Source organism: Stigmatopora nigra, chromosome 2, assembly GCF_051989575.1.
Source record: "Stigmatopora nigra isolate UIUO_SnigA chromosome 2, RoL_Snig_1.1, whole genome shotgun sequence".
In the NCBI taxonomy this organism is placed as follows: domain Eukaryota; kingdom Metazoa; phylum Chordata; class Actinopteri; order Syngnathiformes; family Syngnathidae; genus Stigmatopora; species Stigmatopora nigra.
The window spans coordinates 7,342,607-7,361,683 of NC_135509.1; the positions used below are offsets into that span (position 1 = coordinate 7,342,607).

At 39.7% G+C, this 19,077-nt stretch overlaps 2 protein-coding genes across 2 annotated transcripts; both read left to right on the plus strand.

Moving 5' to 3' along the window:
* Positions 1–2,320: 2,320 nt before the first annotated feature.
* c2h11orf96 (chromosome 2 C11orf96 homolog) lies at positions 2,321–3,879 on the plus strand. Its single transcript, XM_077710330.1, has one exon. The coding sequence runs from the start codon at positions 2,456–2,458 to the stop codon at positions 2,828–2,830; it is 375 nt and encodes a 124-aa protein (XP_077566456.1). The 5' UTR covers positions 2,321–2,455; the 3' UTR covers positions 2,831–3,879.
* Positions 3,880–7,519: 3,640 nt separating this feature from the next.
* Positions 7,520–18,424, plus strand: ticrr (TopBP1-interacting, checkpoint, and replication regulator). Its single transcript, XM_077712329.1, has 21 exons — positions 7,520–8,558; positions 8,636–8,861; positions 9,305–9,537; positions 9,833–10,064; positions 10,391–10,532; positions 10,609–10,733; positions 10,815–11,018; positions 11,229–11,374; positions 11,444–11,559; positions 11,646–11,754; positions 11,848–11,930; positions 12,287–12,517; positions 12,589–12,676; positions 13,279–13,351; positions 13,454–13,585; positions 13,665–13,755; positions 14,325–14,383; positions 14,461–14,738; positions 15,250–17,038; positions 17,450–17,578; positions 17,745–18,424. Exons 1-21 carry the CDS (start codon positions 7,899–7,901, stop codon positions 17,837–17,839), a joined length of 5,241 nt encoding a protein of 1,746 aa, XP_077568455.1. The 5' UTR covers positions 7,520–7,898; the 3' UTR covers positions 17,840–18,424.
* Positions 18,425–19,077: the final 653 nt, after the last annotated feature.

The following is a 19,077-nucleotide window of genomic DNA, read 5'->3' on the forward strand; positions in this document are numbered from 1 at the left end:
ATTTGTGCGATTGAAACTGGTCTTTCATATATTGGTACATTTATACTTTGCGCAGATTCCACCTGCTATCCGCTAGCCAGATACGCTAACCGCTAGCCAGATACGCTAACCGCTAGCTAGCTAGCTCCACGTGTTTTGATTTAATGAATAAACCTTGCAACAAATATGGCGCAGATTTGTGACTTCCCAACTCTAGTCCTCTCCACCTCCTCTTGACATTTGAGTTACCTTGGCGACCGAGGCGTCCCCCGCGTAGCGAGGACATTGTGATCCGCCGCGGGGAATGCGCTCTCCTCACCTCGCGCCCTCTAAAACCCGCATGAAATCTTTGCCCTCTTTTCCCAAGCCTCCTCTAGAAAGAAGTCATCAACATGTTTGCGCTGAAGGACTTTGTTGACTGACTTTAGCTCGTTGCGCTGCTCCAAACGGCGTCCCTTGTAAACGTGTCCTTGCGCTGTAATTCTACACTACCCAGTCCATAAAGAGCATCTATCACTTGCACTTTAAAAGCCTTGACGTGGTCTTGTTTCATAACCATGTCGTGGCTAGCGTAGTGTAACTTGATATCGAGTGAAAAGCCTCAAGTGGCCACTTTGTGAAATAGTAAAATGGCAGGAATATGTCAAATAAACATGGTGGATTTACGCTGCTAGCTTGATTGACAAGGTTTGTTTAGCTGCTAGCATGGTGTGCTATGTTGTTAGCACTTAAAACAGAAAATGATAAGCAAGTCTTTAAAAGAAATGACTTTTAAAGTGGCCCTGAATTGAGTTTTAGTCTAAAAATTGTTGAGTTTTGAATCAAAATGTTATTTGGCAGGAATATGTCAAATAAACATGACGAAATGACACTCCTAGCTTGATTGACAAGATCAGTTTTGCTGCTAGCATGGTGCGCTATGTTATGTTAGCACTTAAAACAGCAAATAATAAGCAAGTATTTTAAAAAATGTCGTTTAAAGTGGCCCTAAATTGAGTTTACCTGTCTAAAAATAACATTGTATTTCTTGTTGAGTTTTAAATCAAAGATTTTTTGGGATATCAAAAGCTTGTTATCTACGTTTGTTCCCATCTTGATTATTTTTACCTTAAAAAATGTTGTTTTTTTGTTCTGAAACTGGTGGTTGAAACATATATCGTCATTTAATCGATTTCATATGACTGTGAAGTGAATATTAATTTAAAATGACCTTGTCTCTCATAAAAAACACCCACAACATAAAATAACAAACATAAAATCAATAATAAATACAGTACAGTCCATAAAAAAACAAATACTGAAAAAAATCACTCGACAACACAACTTTTAAGCATTACTGCGTATCATCCGCACTATAATGCGCAACTAAAAAACAAATTTCTTGAAAACAATCACTATTGAACTCTTTTTGAAGCACTTTGCACTATTTGTTAAGCTAGCATGGTTGCATTGGCAATGTACATTTAAAGTTGAAATCTGCTGAAGGATATTCAAGGGATGACATCAATGCGGAAGAGTTTTTGGGAATGACGTGATAGTTTGACATGGTGAGTAACGCAAGCCTTGTTGTATCTTGTCTCAGACACAAACACACACATGTGCATTAGTTGGAAAGTATACGATGCATACTATAGTCAGCCTTCATCTATTTTTAAATCCTTGCAAAGTCGTGGCAGCTGCCAAATCATGTGACATCACATGACGTTTTATACCTTCTTCATGATTTATAATGTTAGATAATATGCAATGGATCCATTTGGCTCACTGAAAAAAGATTTTTGTTTTAAAACAAGACTCACTAATTCAAGTATTTGTTCTCAATGAACTGTACTGTATTTATAATTGATTTTATATTTGGTATTTGCATTGGCTATATTATATGATGTTTTTTTATGAGACAAGGTCATTTTATACTAATATCCACTTTACAAGTCATATAAATTGTTCAAATGATTTCTATTTTCTTCCATTTGTTTCAACCACCAGTTTTGGAACAAAAAAAATATTTTTAAGGGAAAAATAATCAAGAAGAAAACACATTTTTCAACATTTCCCTTTCGAAACTTCCACTTTCAACATCCACAAACTTCTCCTCCTCCTTCTACTTCACATCGTTTTTTTCCGGGTTGTCAAAAGTACTCGCACCCTCATAATTGATGACTTCCCACCGCTGTTATTTTGAGGGTCGTGACCGAATCGTCCATAGTAGAACCGTGACCAGTCCGTCAAAAGGGGGAGGAGGAGGTGGAGTAACTTACACCGGACAAAACGTCAAATAAGGAGTGCCCACAAAAAAAAAGGAGGCGGGCACACACGTTATAAAAACCAGCGCTGAAGCTCAAGCCTCCAACATTTCAGCCGAGAAGAAAAACAAGCCACAACCTCAACTTTAACCAACCATCTCGGATTTTCAGAGGAAAAAAACCCTTCACTTTTACCAAAAAATTCAATTTGAGCCATTTTTGGCGCCTCACAAATGGCTGCCGTGCGTCCGATGCCGACAGAAGCGTCCGTCTTCCACGTCCTCCCGGCGCACCTGATGGCCTCGGCCATGGAGGAGTTCCCGCAACAGCTGCCGGTTCCCAAGGGCCCGTCCAAGGGCAAGTGTCGCGCCCGGCGACCCCGTGAAGCTCGGTTCAAAACCCAACCGGTGACCTTTGCCGAGATCGCCGAAGTGGTGGATGAGGAGGGCTCCTCGCCTTTGGAGGAGGAGCGTGCCCGACGTTCCTTTTTGCAGTCTTTGGAGAATCTGAGGAGGAGCACGCAGACCCTCCACGGCTCGCCGGCGGCGCCGCATCAGTGCGCCCGTTCGCCTACGCAAGACTCCAGTGACTCTGACTCCACCCAGTGATGGAGAAAATGCGCTCAAAACCAGACAAACTGCTTTTAATACCCACTAACACAAGGATAGGGAACCTATGGCTCGGGAGCCGTTTATATGGCTCTTTTGATGGGTGTATATGGCTCTTCGCTTTTTTAAATCATTATTTTTCTTCATTAGGCTCTTCTGCGTTGATTAGCAACAGTGAAATAATGTTCTCGAAAGAATTTAGACTTTTTTTTTACTTTCAAAGTGGTGAAATGAATAATAAATGCTCACATTTTTAGGTTTTTTTACTTTTAAATTTGGAGTATGGCTCTCAAGGAATAATGTTTGAAAATATGAATTGTTTATGGCTCTCAAAAAGGTCAAAATGGTTCCCGACCCCTGCACTAACATGTCGACGTATGGTGTTTCGATCATGTCACCTGCCTTTCGTCGTTTGCTAGCACTTGCTAGCAAGCTCAATATGTTTTATCCTGTCTTTTTGCCGATGTGTTTGGCTCCCTCTAGTGGTGCGCAAAAGGATCGCTCAATTAAGCGTTTTTTAATGTATATTTTCTTTGATTTAAATGCAGCAGATGACTTCTTTTAACTCATCTGCTACTGTTTGAATTTGAAGGCTAACCACAAATGAACACTTTTCAGCGCCATTGACGGAAATAGACGTCCAAATATGTTTAGTTTATATTTTCCATTGTATTCCTTTTCTACTGTCAACATGAACAATGACTTTTTAGAAAAATTGATTTTTCTACTTCAGAAAAAGCGAGTAGCCGCTGACTAACGTTGTAAATAGCGCGACCTAGTGGCCAGGGTCGTCACTGAAGCTTTCCGAGGCACTCGTGTTTTTGTGAGTGAAGAAAAAGATTCCTTTGTAAAGAAAAAAATTGAGTTTATTCTATTTATTTTTTTCATTTGCTTATAACCAAATGTGGGATTTTACTGCGCTTTCGAGTCGTTTCTTTCGACTCGACTTTTACAGAAAGTTGTAACCGTTCCATTGTGCTTTTGTTCTCAATCTACTTTATATTTAATACCATGTTCGGTATACATATTTTAATAAATATTTGCAAATATATTTTAGAAATGTGTTTCCTAATGTTTTTTTATTGAAATTAAATATTTTCTGTGACATTTAGGAGAAAAAAACATGTAAAACTGCAATAATATCTCATTTTATTACCACCAATCTAAAATTTTACAATAATCCACACATTAAATCCTAAAATATACCTTTAATAATACATTTACCACACCAAGAAAAGTTCACTATCATGTTTTTACATGTTTTATATTTAAAAACGACAGGCACAACAACGCCACGGGCCCAGAACGGACCCCTGGTGGGCCAATACTAGCCCTCGGGCCTTATGTTTGACACCACTGTACTAGATACTATGTACTTTTTGGTGTTTTGCAGCAATACACGTCATGTAAAAGGTAAAAAGTATATGCATGATGAAGCTAGCCGTCAAATTGTAAAGTGAGAGTAGTGTGTGTGTGTTTTTGTGTGTTTTTAACATCAACAGGAGTCACGTGATGTGTTTTTAAACGTCATTTCAGAGTTTTATGCTGGCATAATAAGAAGCCCACATGAAAGGACACTTTGAAGTTTATAGGGGACATATTATGAAACTTTTTCAATCAGTTTATCTTTGACTATTGTTGTGTTGCTTTTTTTACTGCATTTTGGTGCCAGGTTAGAACAAACAATGACTGTTAGTTACCTCAATAAATTATGTGTGTATAGGCTTGTGTGGTTTTGTGTGTGTGTGTGTGTGTGTGTGTGTGTGTGTGTGTGTGTGTGTTTGTGTGTGTGTGTGAGCCTACTCAAGATTCTTTTCCCACTGATTAGAAAGTAGTTAATCTTCTTAGGGCACATGAGTGTAAATTTGGAGTTAATTGGGGACTGTTACAGGATGGTTTTTATAAGCTTATTATTGCCTTACATTATATAGTACATTTTATGACATTTTGCCATTTGACGGCAAATTGCATTACAATATTTTCCGCTGTTTTAGACTAAATTATGTATGATTTATGTTTTAAGACGTTTTTGTTTAGATCAAGGGTGTCAGATTCATTGGCCGGACCATTTTAGATAGAATATTTAGATTTTTTTTTATAAATGGATTATAAGTACTAGATTAAAAGCCCTGAATATTCATTTTTTTATAGATCTAAAACAATGTTTATTTTAGCTTTTTTATATATATTTTTTAGATTTTACAAAATGATTTTTGAACTAAAAACAGGAAAAAAATGATTAAAAAATGACAATTATTGATTTCAAAGGGGGAAAATCAGGAAATTTAATATACATCTATACTCTTCATTTTAATTTGATCCTAAAACAGAAAGTCGGCACTCATGATTTACTTTCCCGGCCCACACAAAATGATGTGGCGGGCCAGATTTGGTCCCCGGGCCGCCACTTTGACACACTCGGTACAATTTGTCCTAACATGACGCTCCACTAACAGGTTGAAGGTCTGCAAAACATTAAACTGACATCACTGTAAATACTAAAAGTGGCTTTTTACTGCTTTTACAGAGTTTCCGGCCAGCGAGTCAGCAAAAACCGACGTTTTAGAAGACAAGCAAACACATCAGCAGCCCAATTGTCAAGTGAAAAACTGAGGAAAAACAGGAAAGTGTCTCGTTCCATTTTCCAATGTTATGTTTGTGCAAGCAAGGGACAGTCTGGTCTAGCCAGAGACTTATTTTTGTCCGGTTATCATAATACACGTCACTGCACTTCATTTTCATCTCAATACCGAGTAAGATGCGTCATGTAAAGAATAATCCCTCCATGTGCAATGTTTGCTTTGAAAGGAGAACAAGAAGGGGTACACTTAGTTCCTTGTATTTGTATTTTAATGACTTCATTATTCATATTTATACACTTGCCTGATTAGTGGCTATCAAGATGTGCATAAAAACTGAAAAGCAGGAACCTAATATGGCGGCTTGGGTGACATTGTTTTTATGTCCCCACTTGCATTAGCTATTTAAATGTGATTTAATAATAGAAATCAATGAGTAATGATTTTACCAATGCCTTTTAATTATATTATGGTAGAGACAATTCTAAGATTGACCTATTACAATTAGATTGAAAAAAAACATTTAATTTGCGTATTTGTAGATAAATCCTGCTAACTTAACGCTATATAATGTTTTTCCATGTATTTTATAATTTCCTGCATTTTGTTTTGGCTTGTTTTTTCAAATGGCAAAATTCTGGCAACCACGGTTTCCATTATTTTACCTTCAATGTAAGTTTTTTGTTGTTTTTTTACGATCTACATTGAGTAGAAGCTAGCACAATATAGATAATACAACTGTAGATAAGTCAAAATACTGTCTGATTAGGTTCAAATGTACAATTAAGGTTGCCACAGATCGTAAAATATTAAATTAGTCATTCACTGATTAGCATAACATGTCAATTGAAGCTAATCTTTCAGTTAGCAACTTAACGCTACATCATTGCCTTGTGATTGAGTGCCTTTACCTAATAGTTTTATTGTAAATTTTGTTTGATTGAAATTATCATTTATAAAATATAATGTAAGGCAAAAATGAGCTTCAGACTGTTCATTACTACATTAAAAGTGAACTTTTTCCCAATTTTCTGGAGCCCTTTCCGTGCGTGCATCAATGGACTGTTTAGAAGCAACTTTACACCACAACAAATCTCCACTGACCGACTTTTCATCACAAATGTTTTTGCCGACTGCATACGTTTACAGTAAGGCTGAGTTTGTTTGTTTTTTGCTGCTTTTCAGGCAACTGTGACCTACATCTTGCAGAGCCAAACATGCAGGGTGCTTCTCCTTCCATCTACTTGTTTTCATCCTTAGCTCTCCATCACCCTCTGCTGCTGAAGAAAAAGTGACTATGGATGCAAAACAGTAGTTGACCCACTTTAGGCTGTTTTCTGTTGCTTTCATATTTAATGCAGGTATTCATTCATCTGTAATATATACTATTATATTTCAAGTTGAACGCAGCTTTAATGACCCTTTGCCGTGTAATTATTTATTTAAACAGACTATTACTTGAATCTTTCCCCGTCAAAATGGATTGGACGTCAGGCACTGTCAATGGCATGGAAAGATGAGCATTATCTGCCGACCTTTGCAGTTTAAAGGAATTGGACATCTATACATGGTAGGCAATTATTATTATTATTATTATTATTGTTATTATTTTAAACTAAATTTGGGTTTTTGGTTGCATACCAGATTGTAGTATTCATGTTTTAATTCTAATTGTATTATCATTGAATGCGCTCAAAATGCAATTGAAATTTTCATTAATTATATGTGTACAAATTGTTTTTTTTCCATCAACAGTCCTTTGCCTTATTTGGGTTGAAATTGTAGAATAACTTTTTGTACCAAATTCTGAAACTACTATTCATTTTTTAATGATTTTTTGCGAAAGGGACTCTTCTTAACAAACTAATGTTACCATGTTTTTACATTTTGTATGACGTCAAACTTCCCTGTCTATTTTAAAAATTAAAGAGGGGGCGGTACCTTTGTTACGCAAGTCGAATACAAATGTGACAGATGTTGGATGCAACCAATCAGACTTTAACAACTGATCGATAGCGAATCACTACGCAGCAATCGCCCACGTTGGACCAATGATGTTATTGTTTTTAACGAGTGTTAGCCAATCAGTGTAAACTCGGTGGGCTCCTGTTTGAGAAGCGCGAACAGTTAAGAAGTTACGACGAGAAAATGGCGAACACCGAGTAACATTTATAGTAGACTCAATTTGGACACTTTTCGTGGCAATACAGTTAATAAAGTGGGATTATTTGCTATGCACCATGTTGGTTCTAAGAAGGACAAACGTGGAGGACGCGAACAGAAGAAAATGTACCATGTCAAGTGAGTCGTAGTAGCAAATATGCTAGCTGGCTACCGTAAAGAAAGGTTAATTTCCCTATTTAAAAGCTACACTAATTAATATAATGAATACACAATTAGTCTAGAAGTGGAGTTTTTTGGTTGCGTTATATAGTTGTTAGTTATAATGGTTTGTCGGTGAAGATAATATACAGTGTCTCTTGGACGGAATGGCTTTGCACAATCTAGTTTTTGTCGTCGACGTGGACTACAGAACTCGAGAGTCACTCGACTGTCTTGAAATCCGGAATCTTCTTCTGAAACGTGGAATTCTGCAGATTTTACTGCACCACGGCTACAAGTATGGTTTTGACAAAGTGCGCTGGGGTTACAAATTCTTCAGATCCAAGACTGGTCGCAGTGGCAGCCTCATAACAAGAGGTTCAGACTTCAAGGAACTTCGCCAAAAAGCATTTGAGGATTTCCTCATGGAATTTGATGCCAACTTTGACGGCAGAGAGAGACAACCCAGTTCCCAGCAGTTCAGCCCATCTTCTTCTGTGCAAAAGTCCCTCAAGGAAATCCTCCTGGACTTCCAATGGGACCGACCGGACATTACCTCTCCCACTAAACTGTCCCTGAGGCCTAGGAAGACCAATCAAATTGGCAAACCAGCTTTGCCGCTTGACGACAACCTTCTAAACCACAGCAAAAATGTGGTGTTTATCGTGTCAGAATGTCCACGGAGCTGGACGCAACTCCAGGACTACCTCGGGATCGAGAACATTGGCGTAGATGTGGATGTATCCGAGTACATTTTAGCTAAAAGTATCCAAGATATGTTGATTCAGAGGCAGGTTGTGCTGCACTGGGTAGACAGCACATTGCATGTAAGTATAGTAAAATGCCCGGACTGTTGTCAACTGGAATGTATTTGGACTTGTAATGTATTTTTTATTCATTTCAGGACATGCAGAATGGGGACAATTTGGGTTTGAGCAAGATGGCCCTGTTCCTGACACAGATGTGTGGCAAAGTGATTCCCGCAGTGGCCATGTTGAACCGTTACTGCCCCGGGGAGACTGGCTTAGGCAGTTTCCCCTTCCGGTCCAGTCTTGAGTATTTACTGTCATCTGAAAATCTGTACCGCGTGGCCTTTCCTACCGTGGAGGGGATGCTGCTTATGGTCACAGGTAAATTCTATACTTCTGTGTTTCATAAATTTGATCAATATGACATTTTATAAATGCTTCAGGATAGGATGGTGAGTGACTAATCACTGAAATGCCAGTTTTCTATTAGAAAATAGTATCTAGATTTTGACCTCTACGCCCAAAATTTGAACACTTCATTTGTTTGATGACATCTGCCAGTTTGACCTTTGACCCCAAACCATAAAAGTTTTTTAAAATTACCAAATTACTTGCCCTCTCACGCAATACCAAATGAACATTTTCTGGTTATGATGAAAATTAGGCTTTTTTTGTTGTTTGTTGAGTCAATGATGATGACAAATTATTATTAATGGACATTCAAAACACTGCGCAATCATTCAATCAAATAACCACTCATCTATTTTTAAAAGATTTGATAGTTACAGGCCTTTCAACACTTAATTTCTCTTTTTCTCCACTAGGTGATGTTGCCAAGAGCTGTTCCGTGACAATCGAGACGGTGTCCCGCAGACAAGAACCTCTCACCCAGGGTGTGGAAGTTCGTTTGATGGGTGTGTTACAAGGTTGGGACAGCTTGTCCCTGTCGCACACCCCCACCGAGTCCTGGCTGATTCGACGCTCCGATCTTAGCGAGCAAGGGGCATCTTTCTTCCAGGACGTCCTGGTGGACTTGTCAGTACATTCCCTGCACATGGTGAGCAATTTAATAAGCATGTGATATTATTTACTTAAATTCCATGCCAGTTCAAATAAATTAACTAGGAATGTCCTAATAGCATTTTTTTCCACGATTTTCATTTGATTCTGAGAATCTGCTGATACCGAATCCCTATCCAATCCCCAGGAAATGTTTGAATTTCTGATAAATTGCCATCCAATTTTTGTCATGTGTTTTAACCAATAACTAGATTTTTTGTCAGATTTTCAGACACATTTGTTGACATGTAATTGAATTGTATTTGCTAATTGACTGCTACTTTCTGCTGTAGTTTGCAGAAGTGCACCACAGCGAGATGTCAACCACAGCCGTCCTTTCCCCGTTGTCCAACTGTACCGGTCTGCTCACGCTTCTCCAGCCCAACTTTAATCGGCACCAACTCCATCACAATACCGAAATCACTTCCACCGCGAGTAAAATCTCACCTGACCTTCCGGAAGTCGTCAACAGCGTGCTGGGCGTCGTATACGACATGCTAGAAGAAGACAATGGGAGCATTGAAGGTCAGGATAACACATTTCAATTTTTATCTTCTTCACTGCCTTTGACAACACTTGATGTCCAAGTCATTTTGACTGGGAGGGCCCAAATGAACGTTTACCGTATTTACTCGCATATAAGCCGCCCCTTAAAATGGGTGAATTTGACAATTTCTCGCGTATAAGCCGCCACCCGGTTCATATAAGTTGTACACTTTTTAATTTTTTTGTTACAAATACAGCTTATTTGAGAGAAAATACAGTATTCCCATTATCCGAGTCAAAATGGATTAGATGTGAATTTGCTAAATAGTAAAACATTTTTCTTACTTTTTACTCTTTTCCCTCAGAGCAACCAAATGTTGATGACGCAATTCCCGAGTGGGCAAAACAGGAACTCAGCCAAAGCTCACCAAACGTTGGCTTGTTGGAGACTTGGTTTCCTCATTCCGATCATTCGGGAGTCACTTCCAATTTAATGGAGTCGTTAAGGTGACGAGAGCATGCTCCAGTTTGTATTTTATTACATTTTCTTTTTATTCTAACTACAACTTCAACTTATTGTCAGGTTGCTTCATGCGGCGCCCGACCAAAAAGAGGAAGAGGAGCTCCTTTTGGAATCGGAGCTGATCAGCGAACTGGCAGATTTGTATCAATCCTCGAAGGGAGGAAATACCAAGAGAGGCAAGAAACGTAAGTAAACAACAATATGTCAATGTTTCAACAAGTCCACACGGAAAACACAGTGAAATGTAGTTATTTTCCTCGCCACAGGAGGTACGCAGCGGACTCCAGTGAAGCAGAAAATGAAGAGCATGAGCCGCTCGTTGCAAATGCTTAACGTGGCTCGGTTCAACGTTAAAGCCCACAAAAGCCAGGGTGACGTAGAACCGGCGACGTCGGAGACGAAAGGGGTGGAGAGACTCGCCAAGAGACTGTCAAGCAACAAGAGCAAAGTGGGAGGAGCCAACATTATCGGTTAGTATCCATTTCAATGATACCAGTGATAACCAATGTTAAAGGGAAAACAATGTAGCCTCCAGTGGTGATTAGATTAGCCCAAAGAAATTAATAAAGTTACAACAATAATGTTGATGAAGTACTTATTACTTAGTATTACAAGTATTAAGTGGAAAGAATACTTCTTACTTAGATTAATTTATTGACTATATTGAATTTTCTTGACAGCTTTCAGCAGTGAAGAGGAACTGCTTTCTTATTTGCAATCTACTTATGAGAAAAGCATAGCCGAGATGGACTCCTCTCTCCTTGTAGCCGGCCAACAGCTTTTAACTGCTGTGAAAAGCTTTCTCGGGGCAGAATCTGAGCTCCAGGTGAGAATTTTTCCTCTCTTTTAGAGTTGTTTGGTTGTGCTAATAATAAGCTTCATGGGAAATTCACAGGCGCTTCAACGGCAGGCCAAGATTTTTCAGTTTTCGGAGCAGCACCTTCTCAAAAGCAGTAGAACCATCAGGCAGGCTTACAGCGCCACTGCTGATGTGGACAGCAAAGTTAGAGAGTGAGTGTCTGTTTTTTTGTTGAATAAAATACAGAACATGGCTTTTTAAGTGTGTGTGGTGATTCATGTGTATTTGATTCCTCTAGGTGTCAGCTTCAAGCTCTGCTCAGGCTGGAGTTATGCAGGCTTTTTTCCTCGGAGGAGGAGGAAGAGGAGGAGGCCAGTGCGCTGGATGATGAACAGATGGCAGAGGAGGTAAGGAGAGACAGTTTTGATACCTTGAGGAGGTAGAGGAGGAATTTTGGAACACATCGGAAGATGAAAATATGGAAAATGTTTGTGTTTAAGGTGGCTGAGATGCTTAGGATTATATCCTTGACAAAAGATCCAGGGTGCCTTACAAGCTTCCTTCAGGATGAAGTTCTACCAGCGTAAGTGTTGGAAAATATAAAAGCTAAAATATGGATGCGGGTAATAATGTTCCAGTGCCAATTTTTATTATGTTTTTTTTATTTTTTTGCGGAAATTCAATTAATGAAGTGAATGTATGACCAAAAATATTGAAAAAATGCTATAGAAAATATTTACAGATTTGTTAAACCTTTTTTTTAACTCATGCAAATTTAACAAGAAAGAAAACCGTTCTTTTTTTTAATTACTGAGTGAAATTAGAAAAATATTTTTGATTGAGAAGCACTAAAAAAAGAATGTGTGGGTAATTTCCAGATCTCTAATAGTTGCCGTCAATGGCGGCCAATGAGTTAACCCGTTGCGTGTTTCCATGCAGGTTCTTGACAGCCATCCCGAGAGTCCTGGCTGACATTTACCACAGTCTGGGCACACAGTTGCCAGAAGCCTTGACGGCCGTCCTTCCCGTTGACTTCTTCAGTGACGAGTCCATTGCCAAGGACAGCGTTTCTCCTTCGGTCTCTTCTCCCCACTTCTCTGCTCAGGGCTCGCTTTCCAGCTGCAGCGATCGTTTGCAAGATATGCGCAGTCGCCCCGCTAACAATAGGAGGTTTGATCGGATCACTTTTTACTTCCATTTTTTATTCTGTATGGTTTTAAGCACTTTTTTTGTTTTCATAGGAGCGGCATGCTGACCCGCCATCGCAGCATGACTGAATGTTCACAGAGTTTACGCCAGATAGAGATGCCTAAAAAGTCAACCCGAAGTGTAAGACTCATTAATTACTGTTTTACTCAAAAATTCATTTTCTGTTTGCTGTAAATGATAATTTTAAAAAAAGTATACTCATTGCCATGCGTGAAATACAGGCATCCCTATTAAGTATTTTTAATTTTTTTTCCATTTACCTTATTACTCCATAATTTAATCAGTTTGTCCAATCAATAGTACAAATATCTTGTAAATTTGATGATAATTATTTGATTATGTATTGCAAAATTCCTTTTCTATACCTTTTAATTTGGATACCTTGAAATTTAATCACATTTTCTCTTAAATATTACAAATATACCCCATAAATGTTATAATTCTCCCTTTATTCATCTTGATTTACCAAAAAAAAATGATTTCACCTTTTTATCTGGCAATTTTTATTACGTTTCATAATATAAATCTGTCCTGAAAGTATGATAATCATCCCTTATTTCTCCTTCATTTATTTGGAACACTCATCTATTTCTATAAAAAGATAACCTCCACTTCCCATATATTTCGCCTATTGCCAAAAGTGGAATAAATATTAAGAAAAATTATACTTCATTATTTTTCCACTGCTTTACCTCATATTTCTTTATTTTGTCTTCCATTAGTCCAAATCGGAGCTCTCTACAACTCACGAGAAACCAGTGATAGTACCACAAGTTCAAAAACAAGGAGCACATGGTATGATTTTCTTTGAAATTATGACATGCAGATTTTAGATGTTCCACTTAATTGAGAGCAAAATACTCAAAGAAAAGAATCTCTGTTCTAATTTTGTTTCAGAGGTCACCAAAGTAAGAAGAAACCTTTTCACCCAAGAAATGGTCTCACCGTCTAAGAAAGCCAAACTCCCACGGAGCCAGTCCGTGTCGTCGGTGGAAGGACTGAAACGCAAACGATCCCATGAATCAGATGGTAAAGAAAAAATAAACTACATAAAATGCTGACGTATTGCTTTGATTTTTTAAAAAATAATACTCTAATCCTTTTCCAGAGAGGCACAGACTCATAACCAAGAAAGTATGTGAGACACCTCACCACAAGCAAGTGTCCAATCGGCTTCTTCATCGACAAAAAATGGGGCGGTAAGTGTTATTTTATATTTTAAAAAATGCCTTACTCAGTCACGTTTGTTTTTCTGTAACCCAGGGGGAGGGAACCTATGGCTCGTGAGCCATATGTGGCTTATTTGCTGAGTGTATATGGCTTGGGAGCCATATGCGGCTCTTTTGCTGGGTGTATTAGGCTCGGGAGCCATATGCGGCTCTTTTGATGGGTGTATATGGCTCGGGAGCCATATGCGGCTCTTTTGATGGGTGTATATGGCTCGGGAGCCATATGCGGCTCTTTTGATGGGTGTATATGACTCTCCGCCTTTTTAAATCATAATTTTTCTTCATTAGACTCTTCTGCATGTATTCTCTCATTGATACTCATTGATTAGCAACAGTGAAATAATGTTTTCAAAATAATTCAGACTTTTTTAAAACTTTTAAAGTGGTGAAATGAATAAGAAATGCTCACATTTTCATGTCTTTTTACTTTTAAATTCAGAGTATGGCTCTCAAGGGATAATGTTTTGGAAATATGAATTGTTGTGGCCTTTTTTCGTCAAAAATTGTGTAAAAAGTGTATATTTGTGCCCTTTTCTTAGATCCTCTCTTCCAAGTGAAGATTGTATTGTTGAAGAATCACCAATAAAGCCAGCAGAAGGTTGGGAATTCAGCATAATGTTTTTCAATCATGTACATTAAAGATTAATTGACAATTTTATGTTGTTTACTCGTCAGAGGTCCGAAGGAGCCCAAGGATAAAGAGCTTTGGCAGGAGACAATTAAATACCTTTTATTCAAGCTCTCAGCCACGTTCCCGTAACCTGGAGAGGGCGCTCTCCGCCTCCCAGCTTCCTCTCAGTGAAGGCAGGATTCATGAAGTCAGCTTAAAAAATGTTCGATCTCCACTGAGGCTTCTTTTCGGTGCTGCCGAGTCACCTGTTCGTCCTTCTACTTCTGATGGGGTGACCTGGACGGGTAGGACTCGGGCGTCCACAGACTCTAGTGTCTTTGAGGTAAGTTATTTTGACTTTTTGTGGCATGTGAAGAATATAGGAGCTTAAATGCAAAAAAAAAAAAAAGTTTTTCATTACTCATCTCATTAATACTGATTAGCATCTCATTAAAACTGATTAGCATAATAATGTTGTCAAAAAAATCTGAGACTTATTGTGATTAAAAAGTGGTGAAATGACAATTTTTTTTTTAAATCTCATATTTTTATATATTCTTACTTTTAAATCCGGAGGATGGCTTTTTAGAAATAATATTATAAATTAAGAATAGTTTACTTAGTCTTTCAAAAAGGTTCCTGACCCCTGGTCTACATTAACCGCAATATTCGAGGGATTACTGCATTTTGTTCTGCTATTTTTACATTCTTTTAAAAATTCTAACGCCAAAAGAGGGCAAACATAATATTCTATTTATTTTCTAGATTTTTTCTCTTTATTTTTCCTTTTTTAAATATGAATACTATATTAAATGGGCGCAATAGTAATTTATGTCAATGTTTTCTCTGTGTAGAGTCCCTTTAAAACACCAGAAAAAACCCATGCAAAATGCGGAAGAGGCCATTTTGGGGAAGCTACACCCAAAACTCCAAGAACCCCCAAAACTCAAACCTATTCCAGGCTCAGCCTTTTCCCCGATGCGGCAAGTCCCACCGAACCGTTTTCCAAAACCCTCAGGGGTGCTCCCTTTAGATCTCCTCCCAACAAAGTCCTTGCGTTGGATACGCCTACGAAACAAAGTCCCTTGAAGAGCCCACTGAAGGGAATTCTCAGAACTCCCGTCAAGACTTTGGAATCCGCCCACACGCCCAAAAAGGTGGTCACATGGTCTCCGTCCCCAGGAAAACAACGAGGCACCGCTTTCAAGCGACCCGAATGGCCCCCCGTCCCATCTGGGAATACCCCGCTAAAGTTTAACAGCCCCGTGAAAAACCCTAGCGAGGAGATGGCGACTTTTAAGACCCCTGAGAAGAGCGGTCTAACGTCACCTTGTCACGTAATCCTCCAAAGAATTTCTCCAAGTGTCTTTCTTATTGCAGAGGACGAAGCAAAATGTTTGCCTTTCCAATTTCCCCCAATGGAAGACCCCAACACAGCCAGCGCAGTTCACCAAATGGCCACACGGTCGGGACAAATGCCCGATTTTAACCTGAAGACTGTGCGGATGTTACTGGGCGGTGCAATGGCGTCCCCAGAGAAGTCACCAAAGAGGACCAGGTCTGATCAAATGGCTAAAACAGAGTCCAAAAATAACCATGGCATTGCGTCCCCCTCGGATGGACAATCTGCTTTTGTTCCCGAAAACCAAGCGGAAAAGGTGGAAAGTTTTGGAAAATCCCAAAGCGAGTCGAGCTCTCATTCGGATTCCCTGACTTTGGACTCTTCGCATGCCAACTCCGCCACGGACGACAGCAACGACATCGTGGACGCGTCGGTGGTCAAGGCGCAGTTTAGCGGAGGTCTCAAGATGAACATTAGCTTCTCCCGTAGACCGTCCAAATCCGGCCGCCGCTTTTCAACAAATACCGACTCCTCCGACTCGCCAGCGCTCGAACGCTGTACCCCCGCTCGCAGCTACGGCTTCCGACAAACCCCCGATCGACAACAACGTGAAGCTGCCGCACGTTTGGGCTACGCCTGCGACTTCCGAACTGCCTCCAGCACGCCAAAATCCGCTTCTTATGAAGTGGAAGTAGAAATGCAAACATCCGGACTCCCCAAACTTAAATTCAAACGCACCGACTCCACGACGGATTTCCACGCCGTCGACGATCCCGCGTCAGTAACTCGCGGCCCGCCATTCCCCGCTAAAACTTCTCAGCTGGACAGTCCGTCGGGGGTCTTCCCAAAGCACAAAGACGCCGGTTATACCTCGCCGCCCGTCTGTAGCCACGCCACACCCGCAAAAGGCGGCGTACTCCAGACCTTCATCTGCCAGTCGTACACCCCGACCCGCCATCCCGCGGGAAACTCGTCCCCCATGGCGATCGCCGACGTGTTCCCCCTGTCGCCTTCCCCGCAGAGCGTCGGGAAGGTCACCCCGGATAACCTGAACAGCTGGCCTCGCAGGAAGCGAGTCCACGCCGCCAGAGGCAGAGATCGTTGCCGCAAGGGCGAGCAGACAGAGGACGCAGAACTAGGGGTTAGCCGGTTGTCAGATGGCGAGGACGCAGAGGGAGTTGCGGCTTTCAGAAAAAAGTCGCCTCCCTCTTCTCCTATGGACGAATGGGTGGCGCCAGATCTTCAGCCAAATGCAGAAGATATGTTATGGAATGATGTCAGGACAGGTGACGTCCCTTCAGGTAAGCTATAATGTTAACTATAGACTGGAAAATATTTCTGCAGTATTCACCCATTTTTCATGGTCTTTGTGGAGCACCGTGAAAAACGGGGGATTACTGTAATCCTCTTAATTGAGGATTCTCAAGACCAATTTCTAGTTTTTATTGAAGATTTTTTTTGGTTTTTGAAAAACAGTAATATCAAAAACATTTTTGGTTATTATTTACATGTGTAAGGAAAATCCAATTGAAAACAACAAAAAACAGAAACAAAGTAAATATTCTTATTTAAAAAGTAGGAAGTAAATGATTTTTTTTTGTTCAATCGCTATCAACCCTCCCGGTTCAAAGATATTTGATTTTTAATTTTTTTTTAATAAGTCACAACAATTAATTGACATATTTATAACCAAATATGTCTATTTTTAACAGGAGCAACCCCTCCCAGTTCCACACTCAGGAAGCCTGTCACGGCTAGTGGGATTCTGGCTCTCACTCAGTCTCCACTCCTCTTCCAGGGCAACCCCGCCTCCGCCAGGAAGGGTACGCCTCGCTTGAAAGGTAAAAAACATCACTTACTTATTAGCACCACAACAAGCTTTTTAACTCCCAAAACAACGAGTAGACACGGAAATAGAATATTCACCTTTTACTACTACACTACATTGCTGTCGGTGGTTGACTTGCTTTCTAAAATGAACACCACGGCTCAATTTGATTCCGATAGACGAAGCGGCGTCCGAGAAGAGGACAGAAGCCGAGGCGGTCTCTCCCTTTCGGCCTACTAGGCGCTCTTGCAGCAGGAAGCGGTTGATCCACTGATGCGCCCGCGGTTGACAATGAAGACTTGTTTCTTTGTCTTTCCAAAGGCTTTTTTAATAGCACTTGTCCACTCTTTTCTATAAAAACGCGTAAATACGTCCTCTATTTTCCTTTTATAAATTTGAATGTTGTGCATTTCTCAATTTAAATGTGTTTTTTTCCTGAAAATCTGTCATTTTGTAAATGATTATTTATTTATTCGTTACGTTTTTCAAAACAATTGGATTTTAAGGCTAAAGGAATTGTTGAAGCTTTTATTTGCCACGTAATTATGATATTCAGGCTTGTTAATAAATGATGTTTTTTTTCCAAAATATGATGAAACTGTTATTTAGTTATTGTTTTGTTTTTTTACTAGGTAAAGTGGGAGTGGTCTCTGGAGGGGAAACTCCTGAAATGTCACTTTAATATCAGATTATTGTTTTGATTATAATTAAAATGCAAGTTATTCTTTTCAGATTATTGCGGCCCGGTGAAGGAGTGGTGAGCGTTAGGGCCTCACAGTTTTGGGATCCAGGGTTCGATCCCAGGTCGGTCCGCCCTGTGTGGAGTTTGCATGTTCTCCCCGGGCTTGTGTTGCTTTTCTCTGGGTACTCCCACATCCTAAAAACACATTCTAGGCTGGTTGAACACTAAATTGCCCCTTAGATATAAGTGTGACCATGAATTGAGTTGTCTGTCTCCTTGTGGCCCCGCCTATTCAGGCTGAGATATGCTCTAGCACCCCCTGCAAACAAATTTTGTCAGACTTGTGCAAGCATATTGTCACTCTGGCCTTTTTAAGTCGCCAACAGTTGAAAGTGGTTCAATCTTCCAATGCTTGAAAGTAATGGGCCATGCAATAGTGTTCACTTCCCCACTTTAATACAATGTTGAACCTTGATCCTGAGTCGTGGTGGCTCAATAAAGGAGCTCATGTACTGAGTGGGAAGGAAGGATTGGCCTGGCATTATTGCCACTTGTGACTGGACCGAGTGCAAATCCGTATTTGATTTCTGTAACTAAGTTGCTTGAAAAATCTTTGCCCTTTCCCCTGAATAATTAATTCATAATTCATTAATAGACAATGGATAAATAGACTAAAATGATCAGTGTTATTCTAGAATTTCACAGTTTAATAAAAGAAACATCTCGCTACTAAACTTTACGTCTTTACATTATTAGCAGTCAAAATATATTGGATGTCGGTCATTGTCAATGGGGGACAATGAGTTTTACTCTTAACGTTGAAATATATT

Bases quoted from the DNA above. Each gene is read 5' to 3' on its own strand.
- c2h11orf96 (XM_077710330.1), top strand. From the start codon at position 2,456: ATGGCTGCCGTGCGTCCGATGCCGACAGAAGCGTCCGTCTTCCACGTC.
- ticrr (XM_077712329.1), top strand. From the start codon at position 7,899: ATGGCTTTGCACAATCTAGTTTTTGTCGTCGACGTGGACTACAGAACT. The intron at 8,559-8,635 runs GTAAGTATAGTA...TATTCATTTCAG, and splicing joins GGGTAGACAGCACATTGCAT to GACATGCAGAATGGGGACAA. The intron at 13,586-13,664 runs GTAAAGAAAAAA...ATCCTTTTCCAG, and splicing joins ACGATCCCATGAATCAGATG to AGAGGCACAGACTCATAACC.